This window comes from Cavia porcellus, unplaced genomic scaffold (assembly GCF_034190915.1).
Source record: "Cavia porcellus strain 051 isolate PalLab524CR breed Dunkin Hartley unplaced genomic scaffold, mCavPor4.1 scaffold_3, whole genome shotgun sequence".
NCBI lineage: Eukaryota > Metazoa > Chordata > Mammalia > Rodentia > Caviidae > Cavia > Cavia porcellus.
This window is the reverse complement of record NW_026947486.1, coordinates 45,498,473-45,520,906: the sequence shown is the minus strand read 5'-3', so window position 1 is coordinate 45,520,906 and position 22,434 is coordinate 45,498,473. Positions and strand designations below refer to the sequence as shown.

General features: G+C 35.4%; 1 protein-coding gene across 4 annotated transcripts in view; it reads right to left on the bottom strand.

Annotated features, from left to right (window-relative positions):
* Positions 1–696: 696 nt before the first annotated feature.
* Positions 697–22,434, bottom strand: part of Atp7a (ATPase copper transporting alpha) — a 244,070-nt gene continuing 222,332 nt past the window's right edge. For all 4 annotated transcript variants that reach the window (XM_063246120.1, XM_063246119.1, XM_023565589.2 and 1 more), the window contains 8 exons: positions 19,068–19,250; positions 15,201–15,417; positions 11,067–11,213; positions 9,278–9,420; positions 7,823–8,026; positions 7,212–7,329; positions 5,447–5,549; positions 697–5,063 (listed from right to left, as the gene is read on the bottom strand). In XM_063246120.1, coding sequence (XP_063102190.1) covers positions 4,787–5,063; positions 5,447–5,549; positions 7,212–7,329; positions 7,823–8,026; positions 9,278–9,420; positions 11,067–11,213; positions 15,201–15,417; positions 19,068–19,250 — 1,392 coding nt within the window. In that variant the 3' untranslated portion in view covers positions 697–4,786. The remainder of the gene's footprint in view (positions 5,064–5,446; positions 5,550–7,211; positions 7,330–7,822; positions 8,027–9,277; positions 9,421–11,066; positions 11,214–15,200; positions 15,418–19,067; positions 19,251–22,434) is intronic.

The window sequence follows — 22,434 nt, the reverse complement described above, 5'->3', positions numbered from 1 at the left end:
TTGCTGTGATGCCCCAGGTTATGCTGAGGGGGTCTTTTTGAGTTATTTACATATTCCAGATGTTAGTCTTTTGAGGATGTTTTGTTCTGTTGATGTGGAAGGTCTGAAATTCTCACTGGCACACTTCTCTGAGATTAGTCATGATACCAACAATAAAGGGAGGCTAGCCAGCTGTGTAGATACCTCAGGAATTTTACTCTCCTATTCTCATTTCCAGTCCTATCTCACCTCTCTTAATAATCCCATGGATCTGGGGGGAAACAAAAATTAGTTTATACTCACAACTAAGTTTAAACCTCTTTCTTTAACTCAAAGAAGTGCTTAGTATAAGAATGTATCTTAGCTAGGGTCTTCAAATACATTGTTTAGGGTTTCCCCAAAGCAACAAAAATTATTTTCTCTGTGTAGCTCATTTGGAGTACACACTCTTTGAAAACTGTATCAGAGAGTAGATAGGAAAGGATAGCAATTACATTCCTTTCTTTGTTTCTCATTCTCATTAAATAATATGGCAGGTTGAATAGAACCTGAAAAAAATAGATTAATCACTCCCATGATTACTCAATGTGTAGTGCTGCCTCCAATCCTGCAACATTATATATTAACAGTTGAAAAAAATTTAAAAGACAGGAAAAGTAGTTTGGAACTTTTGTAGAGAGGGTTGGACTATTTAACAAAAGACACGCTGACAAAAAGTCTTTTACAACAGTATAATTATAAAGATGAAGGCACATCCTTGGCAGAAATATGATCAATTACATGCTTATGGAAAAACAAACTACTAATTATCTTGACTACAGTAGATAAATATTGCACAACACTGTTTACTGCTGTTTTGGGTACCAAACAATCATGTTTAACAATGGTTGGCTAAACATTCGTTTATCTAAGAACAAGGTTGAGGCATTTGGTTTTGGCTACAAATGCATTTATTATCAGTGCCATTAAAGAAACTGTTTTGATTAAATTAATGTTTTGTGCTTTATCTGGTTAGTCCTACTAGATTGAGGGATTTCAGAAAGTTAGGGTAAAAATAAGTAATAATTTGGCATGAATCTTATGTCCTATATTTGGTAAAGTAATATTTTTAATATATAGACAGTAAAATAAAAAACTCAAAGGGAATAACACAGGGAATATCTTTATTATTTTTCAGGTAACCAGTAACAAAATGCCTCATTTAAAGAAAATAACAAAACAGAGTAAAATAAATATATTGAAAAATCATTTTAAAGCAGGATCCACATGTAATGGAAAAAAATTCACAAACATACATTTGTTATTTTAAGCTGTATATGGAAAATATATGCATGCTTAAATTTCTGGAGACCTCCTGTCTACAGTGCTATTTTAAATACTATGTATATCTGAATAAAGAATATTTTTTTAAAATTAAAAAATGTGACATTACTTGATCACAAGGCATCAAATTTAACATTCTAAAATGTTCATACTAAACTAAGAAAACTAACATTTCTCCTTTCACAAATGACAATCATCCTTTAGATTGCTACTCTAAATCTTTGAAATTCAAAAGGAATCTTTGGATATGTAAAGAATGGTGCCCCCATAACTGAGTCTGCACCAGCACTGGATATCAAAAAGTTCTTGTTCTTTTCAGACTGCTTACAGTTTTTGAGTGGATATAGAAAAGTGATAAAGAAAATATACATAAAGAACTTATTCAAATATAAATCTACTTTCCTTCAATATAATATGGATGTACATATACGTGTGTACATATTTGTGAGTATATACAAAGTCTACCAGAAAATGTATATACATACTTCAGAAAATGAAAAATAGTACAATGATTTTTAAAACAGATGGCATTACCTCATATGGGGCACCCTAGAGAAGTTCATGTATCACAGAAAACTCACTATACTGTCGGCCTTTAGAGAAGAAATTGAAAATCCATGTACAGCAATCTCAAAGACTGAGGTTACCCAGCACAGTTGGCCATACTAATAAAGGTCTGGAAGCTAACTGCCATCATTTTGTGCATCTCTTTTAATTTTAGAGACTAAAGGTAACTTGCATTACTCTCATGATGTCTCAATAAATTTAGTGTTCAAATATTTACAGTTTTTTTTTTGTTGAAGTATGTATACAGTTTTGGTAGGCTCTGTGAACAAACACAGACATACACAATTACAAAATTTATTCTCTAATAACTACTTAGAACTAGTTACTAACTAAAAGCAATATTTTTGATCCTCTCTGTAAATCATCTCTCTCTCTCCAATGAATGCAGCTTCTCTCTGAAGCTTATGAGAATTCAAAATTGTAAGTCTTGTGGTAGAGAATTCAAATGTGTATATAGTTATTTAAAGCAGGACTCTTTCTAAACAGCATGTTTTCTGTTCTCATAGTAAGAAATGAAATTGTATCTTTGAGTACTCCCAGATCATAAGCTACTGTTCCCACTGTGCCACAGCATGCATGTAGGACCAAGGGGGTGACTCAAACACACACATATAATAAGAGGATAATAAGAGTAGTAACTGGTGGTGTTCAACTGAGAGAGAGAGAGAGAGAGAGAGAGAGAGAGAGAGAGAGAGAGAGAGAGAGAGAGGTTGGTGGGGGGACAAGAGAAAAAGAGAGTACAAGATAAACAATGAAAATGAAAGGGTGTTTCTTGTTTTCAATTTGGCTCCAGAGTTAGAAAAATCTATTATACTTTTTGTCATATTAGTTGTTTCTTCTAGAATAAATGGGTCATGTTATGATGGGCCACTGGAATTGAAATAAATGATTATTAAAATTCCAACTGTAAGCATGGAGGATGGAATATAGCACAGTCTTTAAAAAGCCTAAACACACAATCTCATTCATATATCATTTAAATGGATTTATTTGCCTTTAAAAATTAATAGCACCTTCATCAAAAGTTAAACAAAAAAAGTAACCTCAAAGAAGTTTCAGTTCTCTCTTTAAGAAAGCAGAGAAAGTAAATGGTTCTTTTCTAAATCTGAGTACAGCATAGAATATTTTAAATTCTTGCCAAGTGTGGTAGTACACACCAGTAATTCCAGCACTTGGGAGACTGAGGCAGGAGGATCACTGTAGATTCAAAGCCAGCAAGAACTGCACAGTGAAACCCTGTCTCAAAAAGACAAAAAAGATTTAAACTCAGTATATGTGTGTGAACATCCATGCATATAAGGATAAAAGAGAAAAGGGGTAGAAGATAAAGAACTTTTTCCCTATCCTTACCTGATTTTAGACTCTGCTTTCTAAAAAATGATTTTTTATATTTAGTACAGAACTCAAAAAGAAGAAAAGACCTAACATTTACTGAGCACATTTCCCATGTGTTAGATGTTTGTGCTACCAGTTAAAGGTATGGCAATTGGAATAAAATGTTAGGAATCTTCATTTTCACATTCGCTACGTGAAATACACCTTGCAATTAATAAGTAAACTTAAATAGTCATATAAGAGCCAGGTCTCTGACCAGTTTATTTCTCAGGCACTCACCAAGGAATTTCTAAATCCATGTGACGATGGGAAGAATTTCCTAAATTTGCCAACCATACTAAACAAACAAGTGTAAATGTTTTAAACAAAAGTGTATATTTGGGTAAAAGGTATCATAGCCTAGGACAATTCTAATTTTTGTATTATAGTTCACTGTAATTTTTGGTAAAAGCAGCTTTGTTCTTTCTTTCTTTATATTTGGTTTTTTGAGACGGGATCTCACTAGATAGTTGAGGCAAGCCTTGAATTCACTATGGAGGCCTCAAATTCATGGCGGTCCTTCTGCCTCATCTTTCTAAGTGCTGAGATTACAGGTGTGTACCACCATATCTGGCTTTGTATTAAAGTCATTTTGACAGGTTATCTGAAACTCTAAAAGATAATTTAAATCTATTAAATTACATAAACTAGCCACATGACTGTACTGTACCCCAAAAGATGAATTTATTGAATCCAGGTAATTTTATATGACTTGAATATGTTTAATACAATAGTGTAAATCTCAAAATCATGAGTGGAAGAGGTTCAAAATGTTAAGTTTCTGGACAGAGACTGATAGATCACACTAAGAACAGCTTACAGCAAGGGTATATTCAAAGTTAGCATACAGCCAGATAGGCTGAAGGAGAAATTAAGTATATTTTTACAACAATGGAAAGACGAGAGGTGGAGAAGGCTATGGAAGGCATTGGAAAAGTTCTTATTTTTATCAATGAAAAATCAACTTGGTTTACTTAAAGAAGATAACAAAAGATATCTTGGAACAACTAAGAAAGTAACTATATGAATAAGGATGCAAGGAGAAGCGGGGAAAGAAACACTACAATAAATAAGGCACATCTGTTTTCAAACAGTTTCTAAACCAGGTACTTTATATAGTGCTTTGAAAGGCATTGCTTCCCAGGGGGCAGGGTTACAGACTGAAAAATGTCCTCAAAGTCATGCTCTCAAAAATTCAAAATTTTAATTATCCTCTTCTTGTTTTTTTTTTTTTTTGTCAAATAAAAAAATATATCACCTTAGCAGCAAATCAGCAATCTCTAATTGTAGGGTTTAATGTAAACCTGGCTACCTATCTTACCTACCACAAATAAAAACAAAAAATGTTAAAAATTCATTTTCAATAAAACTAGGTTCTGAGCTCATGACCTGAAAAAGATATTTTTGACATTAGACAAAGGAAACTCAATTAAGAGAATGAAATCAACACAAAATCCTTCCACGATATTTGAAAAGCTAAGGTAAAGGCATGAATGCATATCAGTGCATAACAATTTCAACTAGCAGCATTGTCTGCGGCCTTTTACAATGTGGTGTCATCATCTTCCCTGAAATCTCCCACTAGGAGTGAGTGCTTGTCAGGTTCACTAGTAACAACACTATTTAGGGAACGCTTATCAGAAAGTAGTGAGTTTATGGAGGCTCTGCTGTAATTCACGATCCGATCCAGCAAACCCAGTTTAGGAGAATTTCTTGAGGTGTCATCTATTCCAACATGAACACTGATTTCTGAAGGACTCTTCTCTCCTATCTGGCTCTGGGCATGCAGTTCGGTATTCTCATAACTTGGTTTCCTATAACTGGACATATATGAAAGGACATCAGTTTAAAATAACCAAATAACTATATGCTTATCACATACACAAATAAAAGATGTGTTTCACATATAATATATAAAGCTGGTCACTGCTAGGAAAGTAGTTTGAAAAGAATTGTATGGAGTCACATGATCAGAGACCTATTTCTCAGAGCCACTGATTAAATTTTACCCAAATCAGTGCTCGTGGTTATTATTTATAAACTATATGAAGTGACAATTACATAACTAGTCATTATTATTTTTATCTTACAATAATTATTAATAGGAATGGTTTGAGGTTATAATTGATCAGTATAAGAATAAAACCTGTAGAGACTGAATATGGACAATAAAAGACCAACATGAGCAAATTGTCTTACTTACAGTTTGAGGAAGAGAGAAGAAAGTACCACAGAAACAGATGAAGCAGCCATTGCTGCTGATCCCATCCAGGGTTGCAAAACCAAACCAATGGGCATAAAAACTCCTGAAAAAGAAATTAGATTAGTTAGAGTGGATAACACTAGATGGTTTATCAAGATGCTTCTAACAATTTGTTTCTTTGATATTCAGCACTTTAATCTGCTTGATGGTGGAAATTTACGCTGTTGCCAAATTTTCAAATATAATATTGTTGTGAACATCCTTAAACATATCTCCTGCACCCATGTTTGAGACTTTCCCTAGGGTATATTCTGAGTGTGAAACTTCTGGGTCATAATAACATGACATATGTTAAGCTTTAGGTAGATATTCCCTCAGCTGATCTCCAAAGTGGCTACACCAGTTCATAAACTTATGGAAGTTAATGTTGTACAAACTAATCCACATTTGGCTTTGACAGACATTTTAATATTTATTCATATGATGAAGATAAAATATACTTATTGTACTTTTAGTTTTCATTTGCTTATCTGAGATTTTTTTTTACTTTTTCTACATGTGTCATGTATTACTTGTCTAATTTTTTAAGTCATTTACTCCCTGAATTAATCTTACTGCATTAAATTGTGCTTTTGCCCTTCGTCCTCTCAGTATTTGTACGTACGTGATAAAGAGCTCTGTAATTGTTTTAATGTCATTTCATGTTTTTTGTTAAGTTCTAAAACCAGAGATAATAAGAAGAAGTGCGCAGGGGCTCCAGTAATCCCAGCACTCAGGAGTCCAAGGCAGGAGAATCGTTCCAAGTTCAAGACCAACCTAGGCTATAAAGTGAGCCCAAGACCCACCTGAATTGCATAGCCAGATCATGTCTCAAAAAGACAAAAAAAGAAAAGAAAAGAAGCAGAAGCAGAAGCAGAAAGTGCTATTTCTCCTGTAATTACTAACTCATACCAAATCTCTGAATTTAGGAGATTCTCAGGTGTATATTAAATAAATCTAGAATATTATTTTTTGCTCTTATCTCTTTAAATCAATGTCTGTCTGTCTGTCTCTCTCTCTCAACCCAAAAGTACACCTGTTGACTATAACAAAGTATTAAGAGCAGAAAATTCTCTCTGATAGTCACAAATATGTAATAAGACCAAATTAATGAAGAGTAAAAAAAAGACTGAAAGGAAAAACATAAGACACTAGGAATGGTTATGTTCGGGTACTAAGATTAAAGGTAAATTGGTTCTCATCAGTAAAAATAAATATATATGTATAGGAGTACATAGAGAAAAATACAAAGTAATAACAAAATATCAAGTGGTGAAGCTTAGAAGAAAGGTACAGAGATTTTTCACTCTATCATTTTTTCCAATGCTGATGCATGAGGAAAAAGAAACCTGTCATAATCACATATTCTTAGGCTATCATGAACATTACTGAAAATGAAAATTACTGGTTTTAATATTATGTCTCACAACACCAGCAACCTATATACAAAGACTAATAGAATGGTGGCACATGCTTGCTATCCCAATTACTTGGAAGGCTGAGACAGGAGGCCCAAAGACCTAGACCAGTCTGGGTCGCTTAGCAAGACTCTGTTTCCAAAAAGTAAATAAATAAAGAGTTGAGAATTTGTCTCAGTCCAATCCCCAGCAACACACACACACACACACACACACACACACACACAAATTAACAAAATTAAACTTTCAGTATGATAAGTCTCTAATGACTTCAGTGGGAAAAGGAATAATAGTTTTGAGTCACCTACCAGCAGCTATAGGAATTCCAACAAGATTATAAATTAGAGCAAAGACAAAATTTATCCAAATCCTCTTGACTGTCTTTCTTGATAAGTCAATACTTGCTACTACATCCAGAAGATCATTCTGAGAAAACAAATATTGGTGATATTAGTGAAAGACTCTTAATTCTGTAATAGATTTTATATTTGATACTGTGCATATCAAAGATGATATGTACCTTATGGCTATCGCTAAAACTTTGAATCAGCCTTGGAAGATATTTTTCATATATTCTTCCTATGGTTCTGAAAACACTTTTAGGGCTGTGTGCTGGTATAATGATAAAATCATATTATGATAAATTCAACAAGTATTTGTTGAATGTAATTTTATTACAAGTATAATTCTAAATTTTATTCTTCACATTATAAACGTATAATTCTCATTTATATTACTGGATTGAGAGAGTAGGTAATTAATAAGAATTCCCATACTCCCCCCTCCCAATTTTCCAGGTCTTATTTGCTAAGAACTTGGAAGTTAGGACCGAATCATTGTGCTCAATATACTTTATGACACTATCACTGACTATGTTATACAGTCTCACAGTCCTCAGAGTTCAGACCACATGACTTACCCTTATCAAAACCACATCAGCTGCTTCAATGGCTACATCTGTGCCTGTGCCGATGGCAATTCCTACATTTGCCATTGCCAGAGCTGGGGAATCATTGATGCCATCTCCTACCATGGCTACCTGCCTCCCCTCCTCTTGAAGTTGCTTTACCTTAGCAACTTTGTGGGAAGGCAGAACTTCAGCAAACACCTTAGTAATACCAACCTATGTGAGGAAAATAAACTCAATTTATTGGATGAATACCTGAACCATAACTGAACAGTAATGAGCCATCACATTTTTACACCCCAGATGTCTATATTTTAAAAGATTGATATCATCCAGTCATAATGTAGAGAAATGAGCTTTCCTATACACTGGTACATAGTGTATAAATTGGTACTGTCTTTTTAGAGGGCATTTATCAAAGTCTGCATATCATATGATCCATTAATTCTACTTCTAGGTATATTTTGGACAGACATATATATCCAAAGATGTCAAAGGTGTTTATTACTGCCTGTTTGCAACAACAAAATTTTCATAATCTCCTACATGTGCATCATTATGTGAATGGTTAAATAAATTATGATATATTCATAATATGAAATTCCATTCAGCAGTGTACAAAGAATGAAATAACCTTTTATGTACAACATGAACAGAGCTCAAAGAAATAAATTTTGAAAAAGCAAACTACTGAATAATCTTCACAAAATGACCCAATTTATGTTAAAATTACCAAAACTACACATTTATATATGAGCACATGTACACATAAAAATGGGGTAGCGGTAAGAACTAGACAGGAGTATGAAAAAGTATGATAAATTCTTTACAATATTCTGTATTTTATATAAAAATATTCATGTATTCCCTCTTATTTACTAGATTTAGGGAGAAAGCATTCCAAAGTAGAAAAGATCAAAAAATAAATGTGGTCCTCAAATAGAAAAATGCACCAAGTGGTGCATTAGGAAAACAGTTCCATTTGTGGCATTCAGGACAGAGCAGGGAATTCTGTAGGCACTATTACCTATTTCAGGTGGGAGATCATGATAGTCTGAGCTAGCAACACCGATGAAGAATATGAGCAATGTTTCTCAGAAAATATTAACAGATGGGGCTAGGCATTTAGCTCAGTAGCATAAGCACTTGCCTGGCAAGGGCAAGGTCTTGAGTTCGATCCCCAGTACAAAAAATTCCAAATCAACAGAAACTGGGGTACACTGTCACTCAAGTATCCCATGAGCTAAACAAATACATTTTTTACTTATACCAGTAACACAAAAAGCCCAGAGTCCATCCAACATAGTATGTCAATTCTTCTGTAAGGAACCAGATATAGCTACTTGGTGATAAGGAAAATAATAGGCAATATGATTTTCTTGACATCTGAATACAAGAAATAATCCATACAGGAAGAATCAGAAGTTACTACTTGCCTCCACCCCAACAATGAAATAGACCAATTACCTGAGAAGCAATAGATCTAGCTGTTTTACTGTTGTCTCCAGTCATTAGAACTACTTCTAAGCCCATAGATTTCAGAATATGAACAGCCAATTCTGCTTCAGGCTTCACTGTATCAGCAATGGCTACCAGGCCACACAGCTCATCTAACATAGCAGCATTAGAAAGGAAAAAAGTTTGCAATATGATGAAGGTAGAATAATATTTTAATGTGAAATTTCAGAAAGAAATGAACTTTGTTAAGTAGCTTAGGGTATGGCTTAACTCAAAACATCTATAAGCTCACACAGACTTTATACCACAAACCCTGTAACAAATTTCCATATTTGGTTATGAGAATTTCAGAGAAGTAACTAATGAATGTAGTAATAGAAAAATGAAAAAAAATGTACTGACTACTAAAACACAATATTCCTTAAGCAGGTATTTGCTAATAATTGCAAATTTTTTTAGTAAATTTAAAGGCAGATGAAACTGAAACTAATAAGTTTCTTTTTAAAGTAGGGGGTGAGTGGGGATAAAACTGCCGTTTTATATAGAAAAAATTACTACAAAAAACTTATTTTATTTTATATAGGGAAATAATTACTACAAAGAACCAATCTTGTTATATTTTAAAAACAAAAGTACAGTCATATTTTCTGCTTTTTCCTGGATGTAAAAACATCAGAAGATACTGCTTTCATACTTAACAAGAATTACACATGTTGAATAATTAACCTTACAGCTAGAAATTTTAAAAATGATTTAGAAAATAAAAGCATTTATAACCTCAAGATTTTTTTTACAACCACAAGATCTTTACTACACTATTATTTATAATAGTGAAATGAAAGGAGCACCCCAAATCTATAACAAGGGAAATGAGTATAGTGTGTAAGTTCACTAAGTTATACAGTATTAAAATAAAAGTAAAGGACTGGGGATATAGTTCAACATTAGAATGCTTGCCTAGCATGCACAATGCCATGGGTCCATCCCCAGTACTGCATGCTTGCAGGCATAAATAAATAAATAGGTAGGTAGGTATTAGGTAACAAAGATGAAAAATATTATGCAAAATGAATTGTAATAAAATAGGATTCATACAAGGGTTTTTAAATTTTTATTTAGCTTTATTGAAGTAAAGTTTACATGTAATAAAGTATACCGCTAAGTATTACATATGCATTTACTAATACAATTATGTATATATCAATAAAATCAGGGATAGAATACATGAAAGTAAAACTGATGATTGTGTCAGAATGATGTTATTTTACTTTGCCATTATTTTACTATTATTTCTAGGTTTTAAAATATATGATTAAATTTTATGTAAAATGGGCTATGGAAAAAAATAAAGGTAAGCAAACACAAAAGAATTTTTAAGCCGTGTGTGTGTGTGTGTGTGTGTGTGTGTGTGTGTGTTAACGGTTGAACCCAGAGCCTCAACCTATGGATTTCTTTTTGTGTATGTAATACTAGGATTGAATCCAAGGCATTTACACTGAGCTACATCTTCAATCCCTTTTTTAAAAATTTTATATTTTGAGACATGATCTCAATAAGTTCCTAAATTGCTCAGGCTAGGCTCGAACTTTCAATACCCCTGCCCCAGCCTCCTTGAGTGATAGCATCACTACAGCCAGCAAGACACTTTAATCAGTAACAATCACATGTTCTTATCATTTTCATTTTGTATTCAAGCTGCTTTTGAACAATCCTCACGATTCTTAAGTATCTTAAAAATACACATAAAACATCAACTGACATCATAACAGAATTATAGCATATTTATGGGAAACCTTACCATCAACTGCCACCAATACAGCAGTCCGTCCTTTTCTTTCATGTTCAGTCATGAAATCATCTATGTCATTATTAATGATGAGACCATTTCTAACCATCCATTCCCGGTTACCAATGAGGACTTTGTACTGCTGAGTATTAACAGCATCTGAAAGTAAGTATGAAATACTTCACAACAACTTTAATGAGGCAAGTTATTTTTGTCTAACCCTGCAGTCACCTCAGTGAATTTTTAGAACACCACCTACAACACTGATTTTCAAAGTTTCTAGTAATATACTCTGCTTTTCCATACCTCTGGGCATTTGTATACATTGCTGCCTTCACTTGAAATGTATTTACCCCTCCTCTCTCAATAGCAAAATCTATCATACTCTTTAGCAACTGGTTAAAATGTTACTTTCTTAGTGACCCTTTCCCTTTGATCTTCTATAGCAATTCAATTAAATTCAAAATATTTATTGCAGCTGAATGTGTTGTACATAAAAATGCAACTATAATTCTGTCTCATTTTAAAGCTGTGACTACTAACTTTAAGTGAGCCCTAGAATTGTCTGGCAATTCAACTATATTTCCCTTGGCCACTCTTTCTCTATTTTTTAAGATGGTATTTCACATCTTCACCTCTCCTTTCAAATCTACAACTTCTCCCCTATTCACATATCAGATGATGATTCTGTTTCTTATTAGACATTATGGCTTATATCTAGAAGTCCCGTAAAAGCCTCATGCGATCTTTGGGGCAATATCTATACATAAACCATTACATTCTACTCCTGACCCCCAAAAGATTTATGTACATCCCTTTATGCAACATACATTTAGTCCATCTTTGTTACCAAATCCTAACAGTTGCAGCATGGCTGAAAAGTCTAAGTAAAACATCTCCTCTAAGACTTACAATAAACTCTTAGCCATGAGCCCTGTATATAACAAAAAGAGGTTAAATACTCTAATACACCATGGTATAGGATAAACATTTGAGAAACAGAGGGAAAGAATCCAATGAGACCAAGACCAAAACACACCAGAGCAAACATTAAATCCTACAGCTCCATATCCACTACCTGGGGCAAATTATGGCCATGAGATGTTAACTCCAAAGGTTTGGGATATAAAATTACCATGTCATGGTTTTAACTATCATGGCTTCTCTCTCAGGCTGGATTTGGTCACTTCTTTCAGGTTTCCTCAGATGATCCGTATTTCTGGTTTTTTCAAATTCCTGGGTCTCCACTGTACTTTTGGTTTCATTCTCACAGCTTCATGAACTGCTCTCTCAGATATAGTCACAGCAACAACCCCACTTGTAGGGTGCCAAACTTTCTTAGCTATTTTCTTTACTGCTGAGGCACAATACTGGATACCCACAAATTAAGGAAAAATTTAGTTCTCACTTTATAATTTCAGTCCATAGTCAGCAGACTCCAATGCAGAACAGTTTGGCAAAGAAGCAGCTCACAGAACAGTGTGGGGAAAGTAGAGGAGATATACCCATCCAGGCTACAGCTCCAGTGACCTGCCTCCTTCAACCAGGCTCCACCTCCCAACATCACTCTTAGGTATAAACTCATCAGCAGTCTACTCTTACTAATAATGATCACATCCCCATGATTCAGTCACCTTCTAAAAGACCCACATATGAGTGCATGAAACTTTGGGGGGACACTTAGATATAAAGCATAACAGTATTTAACACAGTTGTTCACTCTCTTCTGGAAATACCTCCTACGCTTAACTTGTGGGAATCCACACTCTTCTGAGCTACCTCCTCACTTGTTATTTCTCTTCTATCTTTGATACTTCATCCTCATCTCCCTGACCTCACAATTTGAAGTGATTTGGGGATTCAGTCATTGGTCCTTATCCCCTCTACCCACATACCTTGGTGGCCTAATCCATTTTCATGGCTTTAAATACCATCCATATCACAACTATCCAGGAGAACTTTCTACAATGATGGAAATCTGCTGTTTAATACAATAGCCATTAACAGTTATGGATATTGAGCACTGAAATGAAACTAATATGACTGAAGTACTAAAATTTACATTTTAATTAATTTAAATAATTTCATGCAACTATAGCTACTGTTTTGGACACCGTGGTTCTACAGGCAAACAATTCCAAAATCTGTATATTCAACTCACTGTGTTTGCTAAATCTCCAGATGCCTGTAGCAAACTGCCTATTCGATAATTTCATTTATATGACTTAGATAGTTAACAATATTCACACTTAAGACATATAAAACTGAACTCCTGTCAGGCATGGTGGCATGTGCCTGTAATCCCGGAATTCAGGAGCTGCATAGTGAGTTCAAGACTAGACTGAACTACACAGTGAGACTATATCTCAAAAAATCCACTAAACTCCCAATCTGGTCTCTAATTCTGGCCCCCTCCTCAACCTGTGGTATTCTTCATCTTATTTAACTGGTAACTGTACACTTCTCTAATTGTTCAAGGCACAAACTCTATCATAGTTTAGACTCTTGTATCTCTCTTGTCTATATGTACAACCTAAGAGAAAATCTTTTAACTCTCTCTTTAAAATGTATCTATAATCTGACTACTTTTTACTACCTCTCCTGTTACCACACTGTTTCAAATCACTATTATGCTTCACTTGGAGTATGGCAACAGTCTAATAACTCCATTTTTATTCTTACCCTTCTTTTTATTTTTATTCTTACTCCATTTACTCTATGGAGTAAATAAACTTACTCCATAGTTTATTTTTACCAGAGAAGCCAGAGTACTATACTACTATTAGAATATTAAATCAGATGTCATCCCTTCTATGCACTAATCTTTTAACCCTAAATTAGCTTCTCATCTTAGGGTAAAATTCATAGTCTTTTCAATGTCCTCACATGATTCAGCCCTATGTTACCTTTCTGACCTTGTCTTTTACCTCTTTCTTATGTGTTAGAAAGTATGATGAGCATGGATTAGACTATACAGAAAGAAAGCATGTAAAGTGAGAAAAAAGACAGAAAACAAATCACTAGGAACATCCAATGTTAGAGAAAAGAGGAATCAAAGGAAAATTAGGAAATGAGGGGAGAATATAGAGAAATCAAGGTCATGGGATCAAGAGAGTAAAGAGTTTTAGGAGGGAAGAAATAAATCATCATCCTAAAATGCCTTGGTGAGGTCATGTAGGACAAAACCTGAAAAGTAACCAGTGGAGAGGGCACTGAGCTTGGCAGACAAAGGTGACCTCTGTAATACTTTCATCCTCTTGAATGGTTTTATACTGTCTTACTATGTTTGATGTTATCGTATGTGAAGGTATACTCAAATAGTTCAAGGAAAGAGACACTATGGTAACTACTGTTATGTCAGGTTATCTTGTGGTGAAACACTATGTTGCTTAAATTGTTCTGTTCTGAAAAAAAAGAAAGAATAGTTTCAGTGATATAAATGGGGCAGAAGCTAGATTGCAATGAATTGAAGCATGACTCAGCAGTGAGCAAATGAGTTTAAAAAAGCATATACTACTTTCTCTTGAAGCTCAGATACAGAGCAAAAAGAAGGGAATAGTGATTTTGATGAAAGAAATATTTACATGTTTAGGAAAAGGAGCTACTACAGAGAGATTAAAAAAACAAAGACATAGGGGGACAAAACAGAGAAAGAAAAGTCCCCGAGGAATTAAGAGAGGGTGCTATTTACAGGAAAGATGAAGGGATGTGTTAGGCAAGATGAGTGATACTTATTCACATAAGAAAGGAATAAAAATTACAGACAAAACATGGAAAGAACACCTGTCTGAGAACCATAATTTTCCATATGCGATATAAGGAAATTTAAAGGGAAAACAAAAGGGAAGCTCACAGGATCTCGTGAAAGATACAAGGCATAGAGTTCTTCTACTGACAAATAAAAGAAGGATCATCGATCAGTTAAGGCTGGACCTCATCACCCTATACTAATATCAATGAGCACAGTTAGGAAATGTGAGTAACTTCTGTGAAAGAATGAGAAAGCCCATGGTAAAAAAAAAAATGACTTCAGAGAGTAAAATCCTGATGCTGAGCTTTGTTTTTTATATTACATTTCAGGATTATAAACTTAGCCATAGGTTCATAACTGCCCCACAATTACCATTAAAAAGAAAATTAGCTTACTTGAGAGTTGGGCATCAATAAACATGGAAGACAAAGTTGATGATGGTTCATTACTTGCATCAATTTGAATCAGGGATGCATTTTTAATGTTATTTTCCTCTATATTCCAGTTATTTTTATGTAGCAAGCCTTCAATATTGGTAACTTTACAGCTAATACCACATCCTGGCACAACCTGGAAATCTATGCAGGTACCCAAGGTTTCAGTATCCAGCTCCTAATAAAAAGAAATAAGAATTTATCCTGCTGTTCTAATAATCCACAGTCATCCATCTGAAAGTTTAAAGATTATTCTACATAAATTCTAAATATTTTGAATAAAGCTGTCAACTTGACAGTGAATTTTGATGAAGATAAAGAAACAGAGCATTGAGTATAACATTCAACATTACAGGTAAGTTTCTAAATCCTTAGTTTTAATCTTACTTTCTCAAATTTATAGAAGCCATAAAAGGCTTACTGAGCTGGGTGTGGTAACACACACCTGTAATCCCAGTGAGACTGAGGCAGGAGGATCATTGCAAATTCAAGACCAGCCTGGGCTACAAAGTGAGCTCAAGCCCAGCCTGAACTGCATAGGGAGACCTTGTCTCAAAAAAGGCAAAAAAAAAAAAAAAAAAAAGGCTTAGTGACATTCGATGTCCTTACAGTAATAAATTACAGGTTAAATTGTTAATTCATAATCAAGTGAAGTTTCCTATTCCATGTAGGGCAAGAGTAACATAAAAACAAGGCTTTTAGTTATTAGAGTGCTCTCTATTCTGATATTTAATCCTTAGTAAGGTAAAGAATTCTAGGGACCAAACACTTTCCAGGCTCATTTTATATTTTCATCTTCTCTGTTTGATTTGGGCATAGATAAGCCAAGTCAGTTATACTTAATAGGTAAAAAGGAAGGAATAAATAAATGACAACACCAAGGTACCAACTGCCACATTTTAATTGTAAAACTAGTCTGAGATAATTAACCAATAATTTACATTAATCAATGTGAAAAAGTCAATCTTATGGAAAAATGTGTGTTAAGGATTGTTTTGCTTTGTTTTGTTTTGCTTTGCTTAGATAAGAATCTTGCTATATAGTGCAGGCTGGCCTTGAACTCATGATGATCCTCCTGCCTCAGCCTCCAGAATGCTGACATTGCAGGCATGCACCAACACACTCAGCCAAAGGATTGTGTCTAGATGTCCCTCAAAACCTCATGTGGTCATAGGGTGGGGCTTGTCAGAGGTAGCTGCATCTAGAATGTGTGAGGCTGGAATTAAGTGTGTTGTTTAATGCTTTCTGCTTCCTGTCTGCCATGAACTGTTTCTCCTCTGCCTTAGAGTCAGCCAACTATGAACTAAAACTTCTACAAACCTACAAACTGTGAGCTACAATAAATATTTCCTCTTTTAACTATGGGTGTCAGGTATTTTGTCTCAACAATAAAAAAGTAAAATAATTGGAAAAGGCTATAGACAACAGGTTAGGGAAAAACAAATTCAAATGGCCAAAAAACACATAAAAATTCCTAAATTTTTAAAAAATTTCTAAATTGGGTTGGGGATTTAGCTCAGCAGCATAAGCGCCTGCCTTGCAAGCATGCGGTTGTGAGCTGGATTTCCAGTATCGATAAAAAAAAATTCCTAAACGTTGCTTGTTATGAAAGAAATACAAAGCAAACCATCAACAAGAAAATATTTTTCACATTAAAATTGGTAGAAATGTGGAGAAATAAGCACTCACAAATTTTGGGTCATATATAAGCAGTATAATTTCCATTATGAGTGCTCATAATATTCATCATATGTTAGTACTATTTACCAAAATTTAATCATGAGCTTACTTTATAGCAGTCACAGATACGTACTTAATATAGAAACAAAGATGTTCAGTGTGCATTGTAAGTTCCAAGAAAACCAATCACAGAACAATATAATATAGCCATTAGAAACAATTAGGCAGAGCATGAGATTTAGTTCAGTGGCATAACCGCCCGCCTCGCAAGTGCAAGGTCATGAGTTTGATCCCTGGTACCACAAAAGAAAACAAACAAACAAACAAAGGGGCAAATCTATACTTTGGGAAATTCATTTAATAAGACAAAAAACAGAAAAGGGTAGAGTAAAATCAGGGAACTGATCCACTGAAAACAGCAGCTTCTAAATGTGCATTGAGGTCCACAAAAAACAGAAAAGGGTAGAGTAAAATCAGGGAACTGATCCACTGAAAACAGCAGCTTCTAAATGTGCATTGAGGTCCACATCCTAAGGCTAGGCTAGGAGATTATCAGTGGAAACCCAGCCTGGAGCATCATATGTAGATAGCATTCTCACAGGCACAAGGTATTCTTTCCTTACTCAGGTATTCATTCTAGTCCATGCTTTTGCCTTATACTTATAAATCCACATTTCCAAAATAAAATAGGTTTGATGACAATAGAGAAACACATCTAAATGGGTCCAACCCTCTATAACCTCAAGAGTTTAAAGGACAAACAGAGTTATATTTTCTGAGCCTGAGACAATAAGAAACACTTGTATACAGTTGTAACTTTATGTTATACTGAAATTGAATTTTTTAAAACATTAGTTCAGCACTTCCCTTGGGCTGTTAATGTGGAGCATTTCTTAACATCAACCATGGGCATTTTCACTACAATAAAAATCTAGAAGTTGGGCATGGTGGTATGTGTCTATAATCCCAACACTCTGGGAGATTAAGGCAGAAGAATCACAAGTTTCATGCCAGTCAGGGTAACTTAGCAACTTAGGGAGAGCCTGTCTTGAATTTTTTTTAAAAAATTAAAATTGCTAGGGATATAGTCCAGTGCAAAGGACCTGGTTGACTTCTCTCAACACCAAAAAAGAAATGACCAAAACAAGACCTCTCTAATGTAAAAGTTTTAAATGATATACATACATCATGGTGTATTTAAAATTATTAATGAGTCAGGAATGGTGGTGAACTCATATAATCCCAGAACTCTTCTGGGAGGGTGAGGCAGGAGAATCACAAGTTCAACCCCAGCCTAGGCAATAGTCCAAGAGTTTTAGCAAAAGTCTATCTCAAAATTTAAAAAGGCCTGAGGACATAGCTCAGTGTGAAATCCCTGGGTTCAATTCCTAGTACCACTGAATGAATGAATGAATGAATGAATGAATGAATAAAATGGATAATAAGCCGAATGTGGTGGCATGGCACCAGTAGTCCCAGCTATTCAGGAGGTTGAGGAAGAACCATTGTTTGAGCCCAGGAGTACAGGGCTAGCCTAGGCCATATAGGAAAATCCTATATCTTAAAAATCAAACAGTGAAAAAAAGATGTACACCTTTGTGAATATACCAGAAATTACTGTCATAACTTTTAAAAGTTGAACTTCATAGTTATATGAGTAATGTACCAAAAAAGTTGTCATTAAAACAGACTGATAGGTACAAAATTGCTAATTTTTGAAGAGAGGAACTATGGAAGAGGACAGGGAATGTGGTTTTCATTTCTTGTTATGTAATTCTTCAAACTATCTTAATTTTCCTTCCTATCATAAATTTTCCTATCATAAATGTATTGTTTTTCTTTCCAGAGCTGGGAAACCTAGGGCCTTGTGTTCTAGGCAAGTGCTCTACCACTGAGTTACGTCCCCAGCCCTAATTTTCCATGTCATCAGAGGTTATTCATACAGCTGGATTGTAGTTAATTTCTGTGTTCACTCTTCTATTCGTCTGTGTGAAGAAACTAAGATACATATAATTAAATGAGAACATACAAGTCTATTTGCCTTCATATCAACAAGATACACAAATTATAGTAAAATGCCAGTCTGGATTTGTTCTGCATAATTCTTACACGAGATGGCTACTTTTAATATAAAAGGCAAAATTGTACCTGCTTGCAGTATTTGGTTACAGCTGCTCCTAGAGGATGTTCACTGTTACTTTCAGCAGTTCCCACAATTGCCAGGAATTTATTGCGTGATATCCTGTTACTTTCCACTAGAACCTTTACTTGACTCACTACTGGGGTTCCATGGGTAATGGTTCCAGTCTTATCAAATACCACCACTTTTACCTGTAAGAAAATTTAAAAATACAATACCTATGTAAGTTGAAAATTCTTAACATCTTCTTTCCAGGAATGAGAAAAACGTTTACTTTGACATATTATGGTATATTTTGTTTATTGATGAACTGGCCTTTGATTCAATTTAATTTCATAAACTGATTTATCTTTGGGAGCAAAAAGGAAGAATAAAAAAAGAAATACTCTAGTTGCAACTAATACTCTCCCTTGCAAATGCTCAAGTGTTCAATTCTGCTAAATGTCTGTGAATGCATGTTAAATAAACAGAGATAATGGCTAAAGATTGGCTGCTAATAGGTAATTAACACATGTCTCTAGTGCATCCAGGAAAATGCAAAGGCTTTCAGTACTGATGAGTTATAGATTCACTGGGGAAATTTGAGCAGCAGGCAGATAATTAAAGAGAAAAGGTAAATAACTAAGTTGAGTATTTCACAAGAATGACTGTAAACAAACCTATTTATCCAGTTATACCATTGAATAAAAAAGCATTTTATTGTCTCTTTAAAAAAATAATTAAGTTGCATGTATTCTTTAAGCATATAAGATAACCATTGTTGGGAGCCACAGCCCCGAGCCCGGTCGCCTCACTTGGCGGACGTGAGGCCTGTAGTAAAGAGTGAGGCCTGAGGTAGATTACCCCTCCCATCGAATATGTTAGTTTCCTGCTTACCGCGTAAACAACCCGCTCAACAATATAGTCTGCCTGGCAACTGATGATGTTAGCCAATCAGCTTGCCTTGCTTACTTTAACATGATTGGACACTGTACCCGTACATATACCGGTGCCACCCCTGGGCGGAAGTAGAAGCCAGATAGAAGCCCGGAAGTAAAAGCCCAAAAGGAGCCGCGGAGAGCGGACCAGTAGAGGCTTTGGGGCAGACTGAAGCACAAAAGGAGCCGCGGGGAGCGGACCAGAGGAGGCTTCAGCTGGGAGAACCCAGGGCAGGCTGTACGGAGAAGGAAAATAAAAAGAAAAGGTTGTCCACTACCAGACTTTGTCGTGTGTCCTTCCTGCCGGCCGGGAGCGGACATCGACAAACCATATTACTTTTTGTTGGATCATTGAACAGAACTTTTTGTACTGTCACTATTTGAATGTCCACTTTGTATGCTTTAATTTTATAACTTGAAGAACTGTTTCTAAGATGATAGTATATAATTTATCAACTAGTGATTTCTTACTGTTTATGTTTTTGACATTCTGCATTATTTCTACCCTTTTTTCTATTTTGCTTTTTATTCTCTTTAAATTTTTTAAATTTTTAAAAATGAAAAAATATTGAAGTTGAAATGAGTATCAGATATACTCTCCTGGCTTGATTGGGTCTTGATTAGAAACTTGGGGTGAGAAGAGACAGTTCAGAGAACCAATGTGTGAAAATCAATATAGGAAAGGGGAGAATGTGGAATTAGAGTGTTTATTTGCCTCACCATAAAATTGAAACACAGATGAAAGAGGTATGAATATTAAATACAAAGCATGATTCTGGAAGAGAAAAAAATGGTCATAAAGGTAATTATTGAGACAACTAAGAAAACTAGAACATAGGCTACAGATAATAGTATTATATCAATATTAATTTCTTAACATTGATCACTGTACTGTGGTGACATGAAGGAGTGTCCTTGTTCATGGGAAAGGTACCAACCACTTTGGTAAAGAATAGTTTTTGGATTTTAGAAGAACATGGCAGATAGATAACAGCAGCTACAGTGGCTCTCTGAGATAGCCAGCTTAGAATCCAGGAATGGTGCCAGTGTGGGGAGTCCTAAGCAGGGGGAGATATACCCTGCCAACCCAGAAACGAACTAAGCTGAGAGAAAACAATCAGAAAAGCAATCCCGGTGCTATGATTGGAACAGCTGAAGTCTCAGTGCCTAAGCTGGAACCCGCGCCTCTGGAAACCGCAGCTGGAATTTCCTCCCCCCGCTGCTGCATCTGAATCAGCACAATAGGGATAGAGACGCGAAAGAACTGAGAGCAGGAATCAGCGAACCAAACTGAGAGCAGAACTGGCAGGGAGCCCTGCATCGACCTGTAGTGAGTGAGAGGAACGGTGACCCCTCCATAGATAAGAAGGCTCCAAGAGAGGACATTCTGAGACCAGGCAGACTAGACGGAATAGGACACTGCAGTGACTTCAGTTGCATATTGCCCTCTCAAGAGGGATTGGTTGGGAGAACCTGACCTGGATGACGGCCCGGACTAAGACCCAGTAGGCTAGCCCAAACCAGGTCCCTGTGCCTGGCAGTGCACAATAGCAGTGAAGCCTGCTGTAGGTTGACCTGGAAGGGCAGGCCTAACAAACACTGCCCCTGTCTGTGTCTCCCTAGTACACTGGAGTGGGCGGGAACACCTAGCCAGCTAACCCACAAAGAAAGAAACTGGGCCTCCAAATAAGCTATTGTATGGAAGGAACAAAAAATACGAGAAGAGGAGGCAACAAGAAAGGGTCCTTGGTCCCCAATCCTGAGAACATTGATCTAGGAAAGGTAAATGCAAAGGAGAATGAGGACAGAAAACATGCAATATCAGACACAGCACCAACAGACATAAAGCGTTATCTCTGGAGCCTCATAGACGAGTTCAAAAGTGAAGTATTTAACAAAGTGAAGCAAGATATAAGTAGAACAGTTAGAGAAATGCTAAGCACCGCCCAAGAAAAAACAGATGGTGGAATGGAAGAACAGAAAAACAGGGGAGAATTGTTTGATGGAGAAAATAAAGAAAACATAAAATACATGAAGCAGGTTCAAAGAGATTACCAGGAAACTAAAAACTCTATTGAAAGCTGGCATAACAGCTTGAAGGAAACTAAGGATAGATTATCTGAACTGGAGGACAGATTTGTAATGTGGGAGCATGAAATGAAAAACTTCTTAAAAATAACAAGGAAACAAAGAGCAATAATACAAAGGCTAGAAGATGATAAGAGGATCTATAACAACAATTAACAATGTAAAGGAAGAAGTAGGGACAGAAACAAATGAACTACAAAGGCTATTCACAGAAATAATCCAGGAGAATTTTTCCTAATTTAGTAAAAGGTAAAGATACTCAGATGTCTGAGTCATACAGGACCCCAGCCACCTACAACCCAAACAGAACTACACCCAGGCATATAATAATCAAAATTCCAGAAATCCAATATAAGAACAGAATATTAAA